Here is a 17,739-nt window from a genome sequence, read left to right as displayed (position 1 = left end):
TGTGGGTCTAAGTAAATAAGTTTGGTATAAGAATTTCATCAAAAAGATTGTGATAGAGGGAAGCAAAGGCAGATATGAGCCTTGAGCAGGTGAAGATGACTGTCATAAACATACCACAATCAAATAGCATCTTGTGCAGCAATTAGTATGTTTAAGTAATGAGTCAAGTTTAAACAATGTAACCTTGTTAGGCAGGAAATGGTAACCAGAGCTTTAGTTTATGGTATTCTAGAGATAACACCACCTAGACAGTAATGACTATAAGTGGAAGTTCTTTATGCTGACATAGTATGTAAGGTCAGGAAGCAACAGTTAGAACTGAACATGGAACAACACACTGGTTCCAAATAGAAGGAGTACATCAAGGCTGTATATTGTCACCCTGCTTATTTAACTTATATGCAGAATACATCATGAGGAACGTTGGGCTGGAGGAAGCACAAGCTGGAATCAAGACTGCCGGGAGAAATATCAATAACCTCAGATATGCAGATGATACCACCCTTGGCAGAAAGTGAAGAACTAAAGAGCCTCTTGATGAAAGTGAAGAGGAGAGGGAAAAAGTTGGCTTAAAGCTCAACATTCAGAAAACTAAGATCATGGCATCTGGTCCTATCACTTCATGGCAAATAGATGGGGAAACAATGGAAAACAGTGACAGACTCTATTTTTCTGGGCTCCAAAATCACTGCAGATGGTGACTGCAGCCATGAAATTAAAAGACACTTACTCTTTGGAAGGAAAGTTATGACCAACCTAGACAGCATATTAAAAAGCAGAGACATTACTTTGTCAACAGAGGTCTGTCTAGTCAAGGCTATGGTTTTTCCAGTAGTCATGTATGAATATGAGAGTTGGACTATAAAGAAAGCTGAGCGCCAAAGAATTGATGCTTTTGAACTGTGGTGTTGGAGAAAACTCTTGAGAGTCCCTTGGACTGCAAGGAGATCCAACCAGTCCATCCTAAAGGAGATCAGTACTGGGTGTTCATTGGAAGGACTGATGCTGAAGCTGAAATTCCAATACTTTGGCCAGCTGATGCTGGAAAAGACTGAAGGCAGGAGGAGAAGGGGACAACAGAGGATGAGATGGTTGGATGGCATCACCGACTCAATGGACATGGGTTTGGGTAGACTCTGGCAGTTGGTGATGAACAGGGAGGTCTGGCATGCTGCGGGTCATGGGGTGGCAAAGAGTCGGACACAACTGAGTGACTGAACTGAACTGAACTGAACTGTTTAAGAAAGTTAAAAACAGCCCAAGAGGCAGTGAGAAACTAAATGTTGAATCTGTTATCATTTTCATATGCTCAATTTGAAATTTACTTAGCAAGGGATCTATGAATAGAATTTTGGAAATTATAAATGAGGATTTTGTAAGGCTATTTTTTTGGCCATGAATTTCCCAGTATTTATTTGCCTACTAGTTAAGAATCCTAGACTAGGCTCCCAGAGACACATCTGATAGTACTGTTAGGAGACAAAACTATTCGGTGTTGTAACACATAATCATTTAAGCCAGGTATTTCATTATAACTTTTTAATGATTCTAGCAAAATTCTCTAGGGAGATTTTTGTTTCTAAAATACCAGAGTTCACTTGAAATTCTTTAAAGACAAAAACAGACAACAAGACAAACTCTTCTAGGCAGAGACATATAACATAAGAAAACTTGTCACTGAATTGGGAATAGCTATAATCAACCAGAAAGATCGTTATTATTCACATGAACTTTGGTTGTCCAGTTGATGGATAAATACAGAACTGGTTAAAAAATCCCATTCAAAGGGCAGATAGACAATCCCATTCAACGGGCGGGTACTCATTATTCCTAGTCAATCTTAAACTAGTTTACTTACAGTAACTAGCTATAATGCCGATATTTCTTTTGTTAAGGATATTTAACTAAGAAGATTCCCTAGAGTAGAAAGTGGCAACTCACTCAAGTATTCTTGCCTGGAAAATGCCATGGACAGAGGAGCCTGGCAGGCTACAGTCCATGGGGTCACAAAGAGTTGGACATGGCTGAGCACACACACACACACACAACTGAGAAATAACAGTGCTCCTGGAAAGCATGTATGGAAACATCTTTTTAGAGATTAAGACAAGTAAAATGGATTCTCACAGGTCTGAGAAAGCTTGGTAGAGTGTGCAGAAAGGCAGATGGCCAGACCATGTGACCATCTTTTCCAGAACTATAATTCTGTGAGGATCATTTCTCCCTTAGAAAAACAGATTTCAACGTAACACGGAAATAGAACAAAGAACATCGGTATCCAAAAGTCGGCATTTTGTCTCTCTGATCACATTCTGCTGTAGCACCTGAAGATGTTCCATCAAAAGCATTCTATTCTAAATATTCTGATGACCTGTAAACCCGAAAGATTTAAAGCAATCTACTTACCAGACTCTTCTCAAGCTATCTGAGCAACAAGAAAACCAGGATAATTTACCTTGGGTTGGAAAGCATAATATCCGATCCACCAATACAAATCCTTTGAGAAGACGGTCTTTAATTTTGTTTGTAATACTGTATTTTTAAACCTCAGAGAATTAAATAGTGAAAAAAGTAATTTATTTTACTCTCAAGTAATAAAGCATCATTTTCTATTTTATATCAATCATCTGTCTTCAGTTAGAAATCTCCCAAATTACAAAAAATGTAATGTTGTCAAATTCTTTCAATGTTATAGCACATGATTTACCTAAGTATGCTTCCAACCTGCTTTTATTTCTTAATGACTGGGCCTTTTCCTTTCCAAATTTACATATTTAACCATTATCAACATTGCATAAATTTGTTTTATCATTACTTTATGGAAAATATGGCAAATATCATATGGCTCATAAGAATCATTTTGCTTTAAATAAAAAGCTCAGACAATGTCCCCACTTTCCAAGTGACAAGGTCATGGTGGGACTTACAACAATTGCTACTCTAACAATTTCAAACTCCTCACCTGCCATCACAGGACACTCCTGCTTCACCTTCCTCGACTAGAACATACCCAGTTATGAACTACTCACGGAGGCTTCAGGATCAAAACGGAACTTCTTATATCCAAGAACTCTCTCATGGCTTCCTAATTCTTGAGCCCACATTGAGAAAAATTCTGTTTGAGAAAATTTTCTTATATATCACCAACACTTGTTTGCTATCAACTGCTAAACCTAGATGTTAATATTAACATATTAACATTAATATATTAACATCTAGGGCAAGAAAAATTAGTCTATGAGAACTAGAAGTGAGGCAGTTCCAATGACTGATGCCAGACATACATCACTATCAATTCCATTTGACAGTGGTTCTCAAAGGGTAGTCTGTGAATTCAAGACCCTTTAATGGAGTCTGCAAAGTCAAGCTATTTTCATAAAAATACTAAGATGTAATTTGCCTTTTTCACTGTCTTGACATTGCTGTGATACTAAAAATGCACTGACAGGTAAAGAGCGGATGCCTTAGCATGATTCAGGGCAATGGCACTAAACTGAACCATCAGTCACTGTATTCTCTCTTTTTTAGTATTTATTTGGCTGTGTTGGGTCTTAGTTGTGGCACGTGGGCTTCTCTGTTTGTGGTGCGTGGGCTCAGGAGCTGCCGCGTTTGGGCTTAGATGCCCCCTCACATGTGGGTTCTTAGTTTCTCAACCAGGGATTGAATCCACATCCCCTGCACTGAAAGAAGTGTTCTTAACCAATGGAGCACCAGTATAGTCCCCCAGTCACTGTAACTTTTTTGTTTTTCAGTTTTTGAATGTTGAGTTGTTAAAAATTTATTTTTAATCGAAGGATAATTGCTTTACAATATTGTGTTGGTTTCCCAGTCACTGTATTTTTAACCAACTGCGTTTGCAGGAAAAGAGAGCAAAACATCAGTTTCACTCAAAAATTCCCTTGAAGAGGAATTAAAATCATTAATTTTATTAAATTTCATCTTTTCAAGATACTTCTTTTAATATTCTGTGTGATAAAATTGGAAATACCCATAAAGCACCTTTGTATAACAAGGTTCGGTTCAGCTCAGTTCAGTCATTCAGTCATGTCGGACTCTTAGCCACCCCATGGACTGCAGCACACCAGGCCTTCCTGTCCATCACCAACTCCCAGAATTTACTCAAACTCATGTCCATTGAGTCAGTGATGCCATCCAACCATCTCATCCTCTGTCGTCCCTTCTCCTCTTGCCTTCAATCCTTCCGAGCATCAGGGTCTTTTCAAATGAGTCAGCTCTCTGCATCAGGTGGCCAAAGAACTGGCGTTTCAGCGTCAACCTCAGTCCTTCTAATGAACACCCAGGACTGATCTCCTTTAGGATAGACTGGTTGGATCTCCTTGCAGTCCAATGGACTCTCAAGAATCTTCATACCAAGGTACACTCATATAAAAAAGGGAAATTATTTATATGATTGAGTTGAGGGCTCAAGTAGCAGCTTTTTTTTTTTTTTTAATGAAATGCCAATTTTACTTAAAAGAACAATGAATAGACAAACCATGGTTGATTGGACTTGGTTATCTGGAAGACATTTTCTCAGATATGAGCCATGTGAACCTGTCACTTCAAGGTAAGCAATTGATAACATTTGTTACAATGATAAATTCAAGTTTTCAATTAAAAAGTAGAATTTTGGGGAAAATTGTACCTACATAGTGAGCGTCACAACTTTCTAAGAATCCAAAATTCTTCTGATACCAGTGGCGATATTAACAATGTGATTCTTTGAAATAAGGAATTGTGTCAGTACTTGGAAGAGCTGCATAATTCAATGAACCTGCATTTTCCAAGTAACCAATACAGGATGCCACATGCATACATGCTAAGTCACTTCAGTTGTATCCAACTCTCTGAGACCCTACGGGCTATAGTCTGCCAGGCTCCTCTGTCCATGGGATTCTCTAGGCAAGAATACTGGATGGGTTGCCATACCCTTCTCCAGGGGATCTTTCCAACCCAGGGATCAAACCTGCGTATCTTATGTCTCTTGCATTGGCAGGTGGGCTCTTTACCACTAGTGCCACCTGGGAAGCCCCATAGGATGCTATAAAATCCATTTAAACAGCAAGTGACAGAGCATGAAGAGTCACTGAGTGGTTTCAGACTAACCTCTAAGAGTCTCCTACTTGTCAAGTTCAGGTATAGTGGCAGAAAAAGAATATCTACAATAATCTGAATAGGTCATTAAAACACTCTATCCTTTGCCAAATCTCTTTGTGAGAAGAATTTTCTGCATAAACCTCCACCAAAACAACATATTCTGTTCAGTTCAGTTCAGTTCAGTCACACAATTGTGTCCAACTCTTTGCGACCACATGAATCGCAGCATGCCAGGCCTCCCTGTCCATCACCAACTCCCAGAGTTTACTCAAACTCATGTCCATCGAATCAGTGATGCCATCCAGCCATCTCATCCTTTGTCGTCCCCTTCTCCTCCTGCCCCCAATCCCTCCCAGCATCAGGGTCTTTTCCAATGAGTCAACTCTTCACATGAGGTGGCCAAAGTATTGGAGTTTCAGCTTCAGCATCAGTCCTTCCAATGAACACCCAGGACTGATCTCCTTCAGGATGGACTGGTTGGATCTCCTTGCAGTCCAAGGGACTCTCAAGAGTCTTCTCCAACACCACAGTTCAAAAGCATCAATTTTTTGATTGCAGCAGTTAAATGCCTAAGCAAATATAAAGAATTTATCTTTTTTCTATTTGGACAGATGTTACAAATTTACAAAAATGTTAAATAATCTCACTCTTTTCACTGTTTTTTTTTTTTTTATTATTTTGTAAAATATAGTTACTTCCCTAAAAATACATTATTTATGTTAACATGTATTTGGCTCTTTGTTACTTTTAAATGACACAATGTCAATTTTAAAACTTTCCCCCTAATTTTAATTTCTAATTTAGTAACTATTGGTTGGTCTAAGCTCAACAAACAAAAATCTTTGGTGTTCCAATAATTTTTTAAAGAAGATTTATTTATTTATTTTTTGGCTGCTCTGGGTCTTCACTGCTGCATCTGGTTTTTCCCTAGTTGCGGTGAGCAGGGGCTACTCTTTGCTGCGGCATGTAGGCTGCTCACTGTGGTGGATTCTTTAGTTGCAGAGCACAGGCTCTAGGTGTGGGCTTCAGCAGTTGTGATGCACGGGTGTAGTTGCTTCATGGCATGTGGGATCTTTCTGGACCAGGGATCGAACTGGTGTCCCTTGCATTGCAAGGTGGAATCTTAACCACTGGACCATCAGGGAAGCCTGGGGTCCCAATAATTTTTAAGAATGTGAAGGGGTCTTGTGATCAGAGTTTGAGAACCACCATCTCAGGAGTGCTATCTTTCAATGTCTTGTAAATTTGTTTTTTCTGTTCCTCCAGCAGTGTCTCTTTTGTGCCCATTATAATAAAAAGAACATTTACATAAATGTTGGAACCTGGTACAATATTATAATATTTGTATAATATATGGAAAGAAAACAGTTAAAAAAAAAAAAGACTTTTGCCAATGCAGTCTATTTTTTACAGGTCTTTCTCTATAAGTCATTTCTATTAACCGTGCCTTGCTATAGATGTTTATAACAAAACATTAAAGACTGGGTAGAAAGGAGAAAACAAATTACTCTGCAGAGAACCCAGCAACTCTGCTAAAATACTGTCAGTTATTTATCTACTGTCAGCAGAGGTTGCACACTATAATCCTTGACAAGCTCAGATTCAGAAAGAATGAAGAGAGGGGGCAAGCATTGCATTTAAGGGCCTGTTCTCATGCACAGACATTTTAACACAGATTTAAAGCCAGAATGTATCTTTGAGAAAATGTCACTTTTGATTTTGATACATATCCTAGCAAGCCGACTCTACATTTGGTTGACTTAGTACAAGATATGTTAGAGGCTAACACTATATTTTAGACCATTCATGATCCCAGCGTTGAACTAACACAATGAGGTCAGCATCCCTTCGTGTTGAGAGTTGGCTACTGCAACTGCATGATTTCATGGGCATATTTTTTATGATAAGGATAGGGTGTTATTTTTGTTTTGTCAGGCAAAGTAATGACAGGCTTTAAGAATTTTGTTGCTCTCTCCAGCATCCATTTCTCCTTTATGTTTACAGGGGAGGCAATCATCAATGCATTCTCTTATTCCAAAACACCTTCTCTCTGGAAAACATGTGTGGCTAAGGCAAAAACGCAACAGACTGGAGAGCATTCTGCAGGATACCCTAAAGAAAACATCCCACCTCAAGCACGTAGTTGAAGTAGCTCATGATGCTGACAGGAACCTGTGAAGTGCCAAATGGGCAGGCTCAAACGAAGAGGCCCGAGCAAGAAACACAACCCTGGTCATTTCTAGTAGAAACAATGGTTGCCTTTAGAATACAGTTCGTATTGACTGGACAATGATATGATTTCTACCCACGTGATAAGAGGTCTAAATAAATGTGTGCTTGTAACTGGGGATGTCTGATGTAGGCTGAACCAGAATTTTAATTTTCTAATTCATATTCACCAATTAAAAATAAACTGTATTTTTATGAGCAAATTTACATAAATCAGATGATAAAGCATCTACCACTAAAGGGTAGGAGTTCAGCTTGCAACATTTGCATATATTCTCCTAAAGAAAATATAGGCGTTTTAGATTCTCATTGAAGAGTCTTGCTGCGTTGGAACTCTAATGGGCTTAGAACAGTAAATTTTGAAGAAACTGATTGCTACCCCTGTAGCTAGTAAATGTCTGCCTAGACCCAGTGGCATTTGAAAAAAGTGTTTTATCATAAAATTATCCCAGCAGAGTCCATTCTGCAAGATAAGATCATCATCATCATCATCAGTACTCCATGCAGGACCCAACAGCCCTGGCACAATATTGCCAGTCATTTATCTGTTGTCAGCACAGGTTACACAGAGTAATCCTTGACTGCCTCGGAATTAGAATGTCTTTGATGTCCCCACAAGAGTTTTTTGCCCGAAGGCTTTACCAATGCTCGGCGGCTCAGTGTTTATTCCTCGTAATCTTCCTCTCATCTCCAGGCTAGCAGTGACAGATGGTTATGGGCACACAATAGTATTAAGAGTTTGATATTTTTTTTATGCTGTGCTCTCTGTACAACAAATAGCTATCAGACGCGGGCCAGAGAGCTGACATGGCTCGCTTAGGTAATGGCAAACAAACAGCTCGGGTTGATGCTTTCTGTCATTTCCCCTCCTAACCCTGCTTGTTTTCATTGTATACTCTCAAAGGTAAACTATATTAACCTTATAGACGGTTATTAAAAAGATATATCTATATGAGCATAAAGTGCTTTTCTTTTCTCTTTTTCTTACTCTTTTGATTATGAAAGTAATACTGCTGACATATTGAACAAATATCGAATGTCAACATAAATTTTTAGTGTGTGATAATATCCCCCTTCATATAGCTGTGTGTCAGGCGGGAACCCGCGGATGATGCATAGCAGTAAATAACCCAAACAAAATTAGTTCTCTTGTCAGCTTCTACCTTGTATGTCCCCAGGCATCAGTAAAATTGACTGCACGCTAGATTTTCAAAATTAGCCCTAATGTTAGCTATGTGTCTGGCAACCTCCAAGTTTCCAATGTTCTACTATATTACCCGTAAGGATGAATGTGTTACTTTTATATTTTGGCATTTACTCTTGCTGATGCGGCTTTTTTCCCCTCTTCTCCAAATTAAAAATAATTTAGCTTTAACAATAAGAATGCACACAAACATAATGCCGCGTCTCTTTAAGCAACTACTTTAGGCAATTAAATTAAAGCAAAAATATACAAAGGAAGAGAGGGAATTATTCAATTTAATATTGTTAATTTTATTAACACAGCTCTGTCTGATTTTGCACAAAGTATTGGATAATGTGGTTCTCACCCTCCCCCACCCCCAATCAGGATGCTATTTTGCACTAGGAGTCTACCAATTATTTAATTGTGCAGTTGTATGATAACCCAGAACCAAACTTTGTAAACCGATTTTCTCGTAATAAATATTACTTCAGAGACAACCCAAGGTTAGTAGAACCAAAAGAAACACTTTTCAGGAGGGAGTCCATGAGATCTACCTTACCTTGAAACAGGTTAATCTCATCGAGATTCACTGCATTTTAAAATAATACAAAAGGAAACGAACAAGGTCACATTCTAAATAAAACATGATTTAAACATAAATGTTAAAACTCCCTTAGAAAGGCTATGCTGGAAGTGTGAGGTTGAACAGACAAATTCAAAACCACATTCCCCATTAACTTTCAATCCCCAAATTTTACGTTCATACATTTAGAGTCAAAGATGAAAAGCCCTTTAGGTACCAGATGCTGCAGATCTACAGGGAGAGCTTCTGGAGTTTTAATGTGCTGGAAGTCAAATCCCCAGCAAAGGCGCTTTGCCCGGCCGGTGTGGTCTGCTTATTACTTCACCTGTAAACAGTTGCTCTTGGAAAATCGGACCTAATGATCAGCCCAGCATCTCTGCAATAAAGAGACCATAATCTGTAGGGGAAGTGAACTCTAATCAGGCCACATGCAGATTAAACTAACTGGGAGGAATAAAAACTAGATTAAAATGTTTATGCCTAATACCAGAAGATTATCAGGACATTTTACCTCTTTAAATCCTAATTTATAGGAGCCAGGGTTAAGTTTATGAGTTTATATTTGGTGCGATTACACACTGCAGTTGATTTTCCTGTTTAGAAAAGACTCTATTGGAAAGCATTTTCCTTAGCACAATGCAGAGGCATTGGAGAGAAGGAAAACAGTTTTATGTGTACTGACATATTTTGTGATAAGTGAAATAAAGGCATCTAGTTGAAACTGGTCAAATTAGTAAATAACGGAAATTGGTTTTGTTTTAATGGTAATACTTTGTTAGCAATGTGAAGATATAGTGTTGTGGTAACAGAATATATAAAAAACATGGAATCCTATTTTTATACTTTGAAACTTCTTGAATGAGGTTTGGTTTCCTAGAAGTACCAAACTGCTACTGTTGAACAAGTCACTGCAAGGCATTGTACGTGATTCAAATTTAACCTAAGTATACAAGCATGAATAAAAAGACTCTGAGTGCTGCCATCTTGGCACCCCCTCGAAATGATCTTTTTCTAAAGCTATCAGGACAACAGATTACTAAGTCAATCATCAGAGTATATTTTCTATTACCAGTTCAACAATTTACTAAATTGGTATGTCTTACACTTACCACCTGTGAGGCCAGACAATATGTAATGGTCTTTGTTGATCATCAGCTTCAGCCAAAATGCCACACTGATTTTGTTTATGTTCCCCATGATGTGTGCTTGAATTATCTGAGGAGTTGAATGTTTTCAAGTATGACTCCTGCCTTTCTGAGCAACCCAGGCTTTCTTGTTGCGCAGCATCACAGGGTCCAGACTTTGAATCAAAACTCTTCAATAAATTCTCAGAACCTCTCAGCTCCTGCTGGAAAGGAAGGGCCGTGGATGGAGCAGTGCCACCGTTTTCTGCAAGGCTGAGTATCTTCCGTAAATGGGCCGCTTTGTGCTTGGGCATGAATCTATTACAAAAGGAAAACGCAGTACACTTTTAGTGAAAATACTATTTAAAATTTGTTCTTTACTTTTCTGTAAGGACATGATGATGGTGTATAAAAACTAAGGAAAAAAACTAAAGATATAACAAAAATTCGACAAAGAGTGCAAAAAAGCAGTAGACATCACGAGAAAGTTCAAAAGTTTGAAATTAGATTAGACTGTCTTTGAACGGTTTCCAAAGAGTTTCTGTGGCTATAAAATCTGCCTTGCACATACGATAAAAAAGAAGAGTAGTTTTGTGTTTTCCAGTTATGACATGACCCTGTGTTTATTTTCAAGACAAACCTATTCATGAACCTACAAAAATGCCAAAAACTTCCTCGATTAACACCGGGCATTTCTGCTCACATGACTCTTCTCTACTCCTGGGTGCCTGTACACAATTTTTATTTAATTGACCTTGCTAATATTTCTTGAAGTATATTTTTTTCGCTACCATCTCACTCCTTTCTTCCCATCATACTTCACCATACAGAGTTCAATGCCTGTTACTTATTGGCAGTAGCAACTACATAAAATGAAACCAAGGAATTCACCATGTACTGACGAGGAAACTGGTAGCCAGAGAGGGAGATAGACATGAGAAATTCAACTAACCAGTGGTAGAACACAGTGTATCAGGAATGGACATCCTAACTTAACACTGAGAACTAGAGATAACTAGAGATTAATTCTGACTTGGGAATCAGCAAAGCCTTAAAGAGGATTTTAGTTGACTGATTCTGAAAGGCAGAGAAGGGGAAGTTCTGGACTGAGGGAGCCCTGCAATCAAAGGAAAAGGGGATGAAAGAGAACGAACACTTCCAGGATTAAGATGCAAGCCAAAGAGTCTGGGGCCAGGTCCTGCAGTCTAAGGTCTAGAGAGGCCATCTGGGGCCAGACAACAAGGGTGTCCTCAGGGGCCCTAAGGCCTATCCAGAGACTTGGCGCCTTCCCTGGATGGAAGAGTACATGAAGAAACGGAAAGCACATGCATGCATGTAAGGCCAGGTGGGGAAGAAGAACCATAGAATCAAGGAAAGCAACAAGGAACATCTGGAAGAACAGAAAGAAATCTGAGAGTAACACCACACTACTGAAGTGAATTAAGAGCTCCTAAAGAATGTGTAGAAAAAGTACTAGGAGCTCTTAAAACTGTTAAAAAAAAAAAAAAAAAGAGGGTATGTGTGTAAAACACTACAGAGGTGCTATATAGCACCAGAAACAACAGGGAGATTTTGGTTTTGTTATGAAGTAGACCATGGGTTTCCCAGGTGACTAAGTGCCAAAGCATCTGCCTGCCGATGCAGGAGATGCAGGAGACACAGGTTTGATCCCTGGGTTGGAAGGATCCCCGTGAGAAGGGAAATGACAACCCATTCCAGTATTCTTTCCTGGGAAATGCCATGAACAGAGGAGCCTGGCAGGCTACAGTCCAAAGGGCTGCAAAGAGTCAGATGCAACTAAGTGACTAAACAACAACAGGGGAGTCAATTACTGGTTACTCCCAGGACAGTTCATGTTGAGGGCATGGTGGTCCAGGCAGAAACTAGATGCTGGTTAGGGAGTGAGCACAAGGGAGAGAGGGGCAGAGAGGAGGAGAGTGGGGAAGGCAAGGTCAAGTTCTCTTTAATGGGGCAGGTGTCCTCAGGAGTGTTCAGTTGGGGATACTTGCCCAGGGAAGGGGGCAGGATCCCGAGGAAACAGAAAAGTCTTACAAGATGGAAATAGAAAAAGAACACAAGCTGTGATATTGGCAGGCAGCTTGCTGTGGAGGGGAAGTAGGACCTTATTCAAGAGAATGTACTGAACTTCCTTACAAAGTTGAGAGGGAAGAAGAGAAAAAAGGTGTTGATAAAAAAGCAGTTTCAGATGGCAAGTGCAGAATCTAATGCATCCTCAGAGAGTTGGATGAGACTATGTACTTCAAGTGAGGTGAGGAGAGGCAGAGTTAGAGCTTAAGTGAGCTGAGGGGTCAGGATGTCACTGTGGAGTGGGCAAGGGCCATCACTAGTTCTGAAAGTGAGGGCGCATGAACAACATATACAACAGTGGGGGTTCTGCTGTGACCTGGAAATCCAGTCTGGCTGTAGTGTGCTGTGTTCATTCCAGAAGCTTGATGTGGGGGCCTCTGCGCTTGTTTCATAAGGTTTTTCAGGAAAAATCACCTAAATATATATATAATCCACCTACCTGCCGACCACCCATGCACTGTCATAAGCAGATGAAGCAGATATCGCATGTGAAAGTGAAAGCTCCTCATGTCTGACTCTTTGCGACCCCATGGACTATACAGTCCATGAAATTCTCCAGGCCAGAATTCTGGAGTGGGTAGCCTTTCCCTTCTCCAGGGGATCTTCCCAAGCCAGGTATCGAACCCAGGTCTCCCGCATTGCAGGTAGATTCTTTACCAGCTGAGCCACATGGGAAGATACTGCATAAAGACAGATAAAACTCAAATAATGGGGCTAACCGCCTTGATATGCTCCGATATAATAATACATTAATTCTTGATTTAAAATGAAAGAGATGGGAAGAAATCTAAGTGTGTGTATATATATATGCACACACACATATAACCTGAGTCACTTTGCAGTGCACCTGAAAATAACACAGCATTTTAAATTAACTACATTTTAATTTTAAAAAAGACCTATGAATATCTCATTTAGATAATTAGGTTAAGAAAATTTCTTGAATTATAATGAATGTTGTACTAATTTTTTTTTTTTTTTTCGTCTATCTACTGATCTCTAAAAACTCAGTGGTCACAACCTCAGTTTTATTAGAACTGCTTTGATAAAAAAATTAGAGCATTTATTTAAAAAAAATAGAAACTTGGGCATATACAGATTAGAGTTTCAGATCTCATAGATCCAAAATCAAGAAGGGAAGTAACCAACTTTCTTACTGAAATAAATTCAAAATACTGAGGAGATTGTAAGGAACTAAAAATCAATAGGAAAGTTTCCATCGATCACCACAAATGGAAAAAAAAATGACTGTGACTATGTCCTCAACTTCTCCTAAACAAATGGAACAAATGGTAAGAGAAAGAACATAGGTACATATGTGGAAAATAACAACAAAGCAAGTGGAGTAACCTATTTGTTTATGTCAGATAAAGAGCACAAGGCAAGCTTAAAAAGGATTTTAAAAGAATTACAAACTTGGTGCACAAAGGATTCACAATTAAAAAAAAATCAATGGGCACTGAAACAACATATCCTCATTTTAGAAAACAGTATCATGACCCATCTTGTTAAAAAAAATCCATTTATATTGGCCAGCATGTGAGCAAAACTAAAAATTAAAAGAGATGGGAGATTGGCTACAAGGTTGTAAACAATGGGAATCAGTAACTGACAAGGAATTTAGCTGTGGGCAAGGTGCTAGGCTTGCTTTGATTCAACATGTTTCCTAAAGGTTCTCAAGAAAGAACAGAATCCCACCTTAACGTAGGTTGTGAATGACTGACTTGATAGGTAGTGGTGAATAAGGACATGGGAAGATGTGGAATATCAATATGGACAGAAATCCAAAACTCAGCTTATTAACATTATGAAATTGACAAAATAAAAATGAACCTGAATGCAGCAGGGCACACTGGACAGACTATTTGGATTTTCTGGAATGTGACCAGAGGAGTCTGTGTGCTGACTGCACCAGCAAACTGACACTGCTAAGTTATGGAACATGATCTACAGCAAAGGGAGACCAGTCTGTGGGCACAGAAATACTGTGCAAAAGCTGATTTCATCAGAGGCACCTGATAACTGTATATGTTTGAAAATTAGAGAGTTTTTAGAAGAGCAATAATAATGATTAAGGCAATGGGAGAATTGATTTATGAGGACAGATTAAAGGAGCTAAATATGAATAGCCTGGTTAAGTGACAACTAGAGGGGTACATAATAGGAGTCTCCAAGGAAAGAGTGTAATTATTTATCTGGATACAGCGGGGTATAACTAGGAGTAATGAGATGAAATTAAGAATGGGAAAATTTAAGCTGAATTTCAACAAAAAGTCCCTGATGGTGTAAATTATTAGCTCATGGAATAAATTCCCTATGGAAATGCTATAGCTGGGGAAACTTCATAATGGAACTGGACAAAATACCAATAAATAATGTAAGTAATAATCCAGTACTTGAAAGAAGGTGGTTATATGCTATGCTTTCCTTGTTGACTATATCTTCTCATATCTTACTTTAATAATCTATTTAGAGTGATTGTTACCCAAAGAACTATTTAGACAATTGTCTAAATCTGAAAGGGAATATGTCCTTTAGGTAAGTAAGGCTAAAATTGCTTTAGTTTTCATATACTCTGCAGTAGTAAGCAGAAATAATTTTTTACTACTTTGTTTTAGCAGAGCTGGTCTTGAAGCAAGCTGGACAAACATATTACTGTTTCTAAAAAATAAAACAAAACAATCCTCATCTACCATCCCACACAGTCTATTCTGATTCTCTGTGCCATGAAGCTCATATTTTCAGACATGTTTAATATAAACAATTTATTGCCATAATAGAAATAAAAAAACTTTATTTCAGCTTTTCTAAATGTAGCTCTATGGTCAATTACTTCACATCAATACCAAGATCAAATAGGCATAATACTAACAAGCAGTTTGCTTAATAATAGTCACCACACTAATTAACCCATCCAGAACGTTCTTAATCAGATGCTATTTGTAATGTACAGTTTAAGAGAAAGCTGGCAATAAATGGCTCTATGCTAAAAAAGAAAATAATACCTTACTGATGGGGTGATACTGGCTTTTTTATAGAACTGGACAGAATGTTTGCACTATCTTGGCGGGAACTTAATGAAGTAACTATGCAAATAGGCACATGTCTGAACACTTCCTTTCTCCTCCCCAGCTCCAACTCTGGCGGAGGTGCTAATGAGGAGAGGAGAGGTACTGAGGTAAGAAGTGAAGAGGAGAAAGGAAAGAAGAAAACCAGTGAGCTGTCTTCTAGAGCATATGCCAGGTTTGCCATTTTATTATCCCCCTGATTTTTTACAAAGTCTTTATTGAATTTTTTTTACAATATTGTTTTATATCTTGGCTTTTTTTTTTTTTTTTTTTTTGGCTGCGAGGCATGTGGGCTCTTAGCTCCCCAACTAGGGATCAAACTGAAACCCCCTATCTTGGAAAGTGAAGCCATAAGTACTGGACCTCCAAGGAAATTCCCCACCCACCTCCGATTTTTCTTAAAGAAACGTTCAGTTCAGTTCAGTTTAGTCGCTCAGTCGTGTCCAAATCTTTGCCACCCCATGGGCTGCAGCATGCCAGGCCTCTCTGTCCATCACCAAATGCTGGAGTCTACCCAAACCCATGTCCACTGAGCCGGTGATGTCATCCAACCATCTCATCCTCTGTCGTTCCCTTCTCCTGCCTTCAATCTTGCCCAGAATCGGGGTCTTTTCAAATGAGTCAGCTCTTCGCATCAGGTGGCCAAAGTATTGGAGTTTCAGCTTCAACATCAGTCCTTCCAGTGAACACCCAGGACTGATCTTTAGGATGAACTGGTTGGATCTCCTTGCAGGCCAAGTGACTCTCAAGAGTCTTCTCCAACACCACATTTCAAAAGCATCAATTCTTCCGCACTCAGCTTTCTTTATAGTCCACCTCTCACATCCATACATGACTACTGGAAAAACCATAGCCTTGACTAGACAGACCTTTTTTGACAAAGTAATGTCTCTGATTCTTAATATGCTGTCTAGGTTACTGCCCACCAAACTCATAGAATGTCCTTCCTCTTTCCAAATGTCTCAGAAGACCTATTCAATATATTTTTTTTAACTCTTAGAAAGATTCTGATTACTGCAGTCATTTCCAATCTATTATTAGCCATGGGACCCCACTCCCAACTTCTTTCCAACCAACAGCCAATCTTTGAAACAGAAGTAGAACCTCCTTTCTACTGCCTATCCTTCCCCACTTCTGTCCCCCAGTTTAGGTCTAGAGGCATTGCCAAAAAATCCAGTATTGTGTTGAGGGATGTTTAAAGACATAGTTGGAATAAGTACTTTCCAGACCTAAATTTGATTGTTTCCTTGTACCAACCACAACCAAACATACAAACCTAGCACTGGACCTGTAGGAATGGCCAAATGCCTTATTCAGGTTAATCTTAAAACACAAGATTTGAGAGGACCTTAAGCTGATGCTAAGATTGAGGGTAAAGGAAATGCTCTAGGCTCCTTAGCTAATTTCTGCTGAAGTTGAGAAGCTAGTGTATGTTTAGCTGACTAATAGAGATAATTGGGGAGAAGGCGATAAAATGAAGCAAGTCAAGTCAAGACATTAAGACTGATTCTGTGTTGCTGAAGAGCATGCCATGGCAGAAAAGTATGTCATGTGGACCATATTGTTTACAAATGTCTTTTTGAGAGATTTCAATAAAAAGTACTCACTACATACGTTCAACTTATAGAATCTCATAAATTAGTACCCACAGGTAAGAGTCCACAAGACAGATGATTAAGTCATGCTTCTCAAAGCAAATCTGGAAGATAGCATGTGAAAAAAAAAAATGATGCAAATGAGTGAATGATTAAAGAAACAGAGAGACAGCATAACTGATCAACAATTATTCCAAATATGAGGTAATGAAGAAGGAGGAGAGCCTTAGCAACTGGAATAAGGAAACTGGCAGGCCTGTGGGACAGACAAGGGGAAAGGATAATGAAGAAGCCCAGCATGTGTGCATGTAGCTCAGGTTGGGTGAAAGAGAGCACTGTGGCCACCTCTCTAGGCTAAAGTCTCATAAGGTGTGATGTGTTCACCACAAGTTTCATGGGAACATGTGTACTACCCTAGAGAAGGGTTTGTGAGAGATCAAGTTTAGGATATGCTGAGTTAATTAAAGTTAGACATTTCTTTACTACAGAACTTCCCAAAGCACATGCTAGTATGTAAATATGTTGATTCATTCATTCATTCTTTTCATTCAATAAATATTTATTTAATATCTATTATGTCATAGAAATACTATATTTACTGTTTCCCAAACTTAGCACTCGAAACAAGGACGAATCCCCCACTGCACACACACAAAGAAGCACCTTAAGAATTAACATTCAATAAAAGATACCCTGGGAAATAGTTCTTGAGACCATAGGTGGTACATAGCTTGAGTCAAAAAGCATGGGAAACCAGATGGGTGGTGGC

General features: G+C 38.9%; 1 protein-coding gene across 4 annotated transcripts in view; it reads right to left on the bottom strand.

Annotated features, from left to right (window-relative positions):
- The window catches only part of GTDC1 (glycosyltransferase like domain containing 1), a 406,950-nt gene that overhangs the window by 59,268 nt on the left and 329,943 nt on the right, over positions 1 to 17,739 (bottom strand). For all 4 annotated transcript variants that reach the window (XM_061135437.1, XM_061135439.1, XM_061135436.1 and 1 more), the window contains one exon: positions 10,205 to 10,537. In XM_061135437.1, coding sequence (XP_060991420.1) covers positions 10,205 to 10,537 — 333 coding nt within the window. The remainder of the gene's footprint in view (positions 1 to 10,204; positions 10,538 to 17,739) is intronic.

The sequence above is a fragment of the Dama dama genome, chromosome 33 (genome assembly GCF_033118175.1).
Source record: "Dama dama isolate Ldn47 chromosome 33, ASM3311817v1, whole genome shotgun sequence".
In the NCBI taxonomy this organism is placed as follows: Eukaryota; Metazoa; Chordata; class Mammalia; order Artiodactyla; family Cervidae; genus Dama; species Dama dama.
Note: the sequence above shows the minus strand (reverse complement) of the source record. Positions and strands in the feature narration are given on the sequence as shown.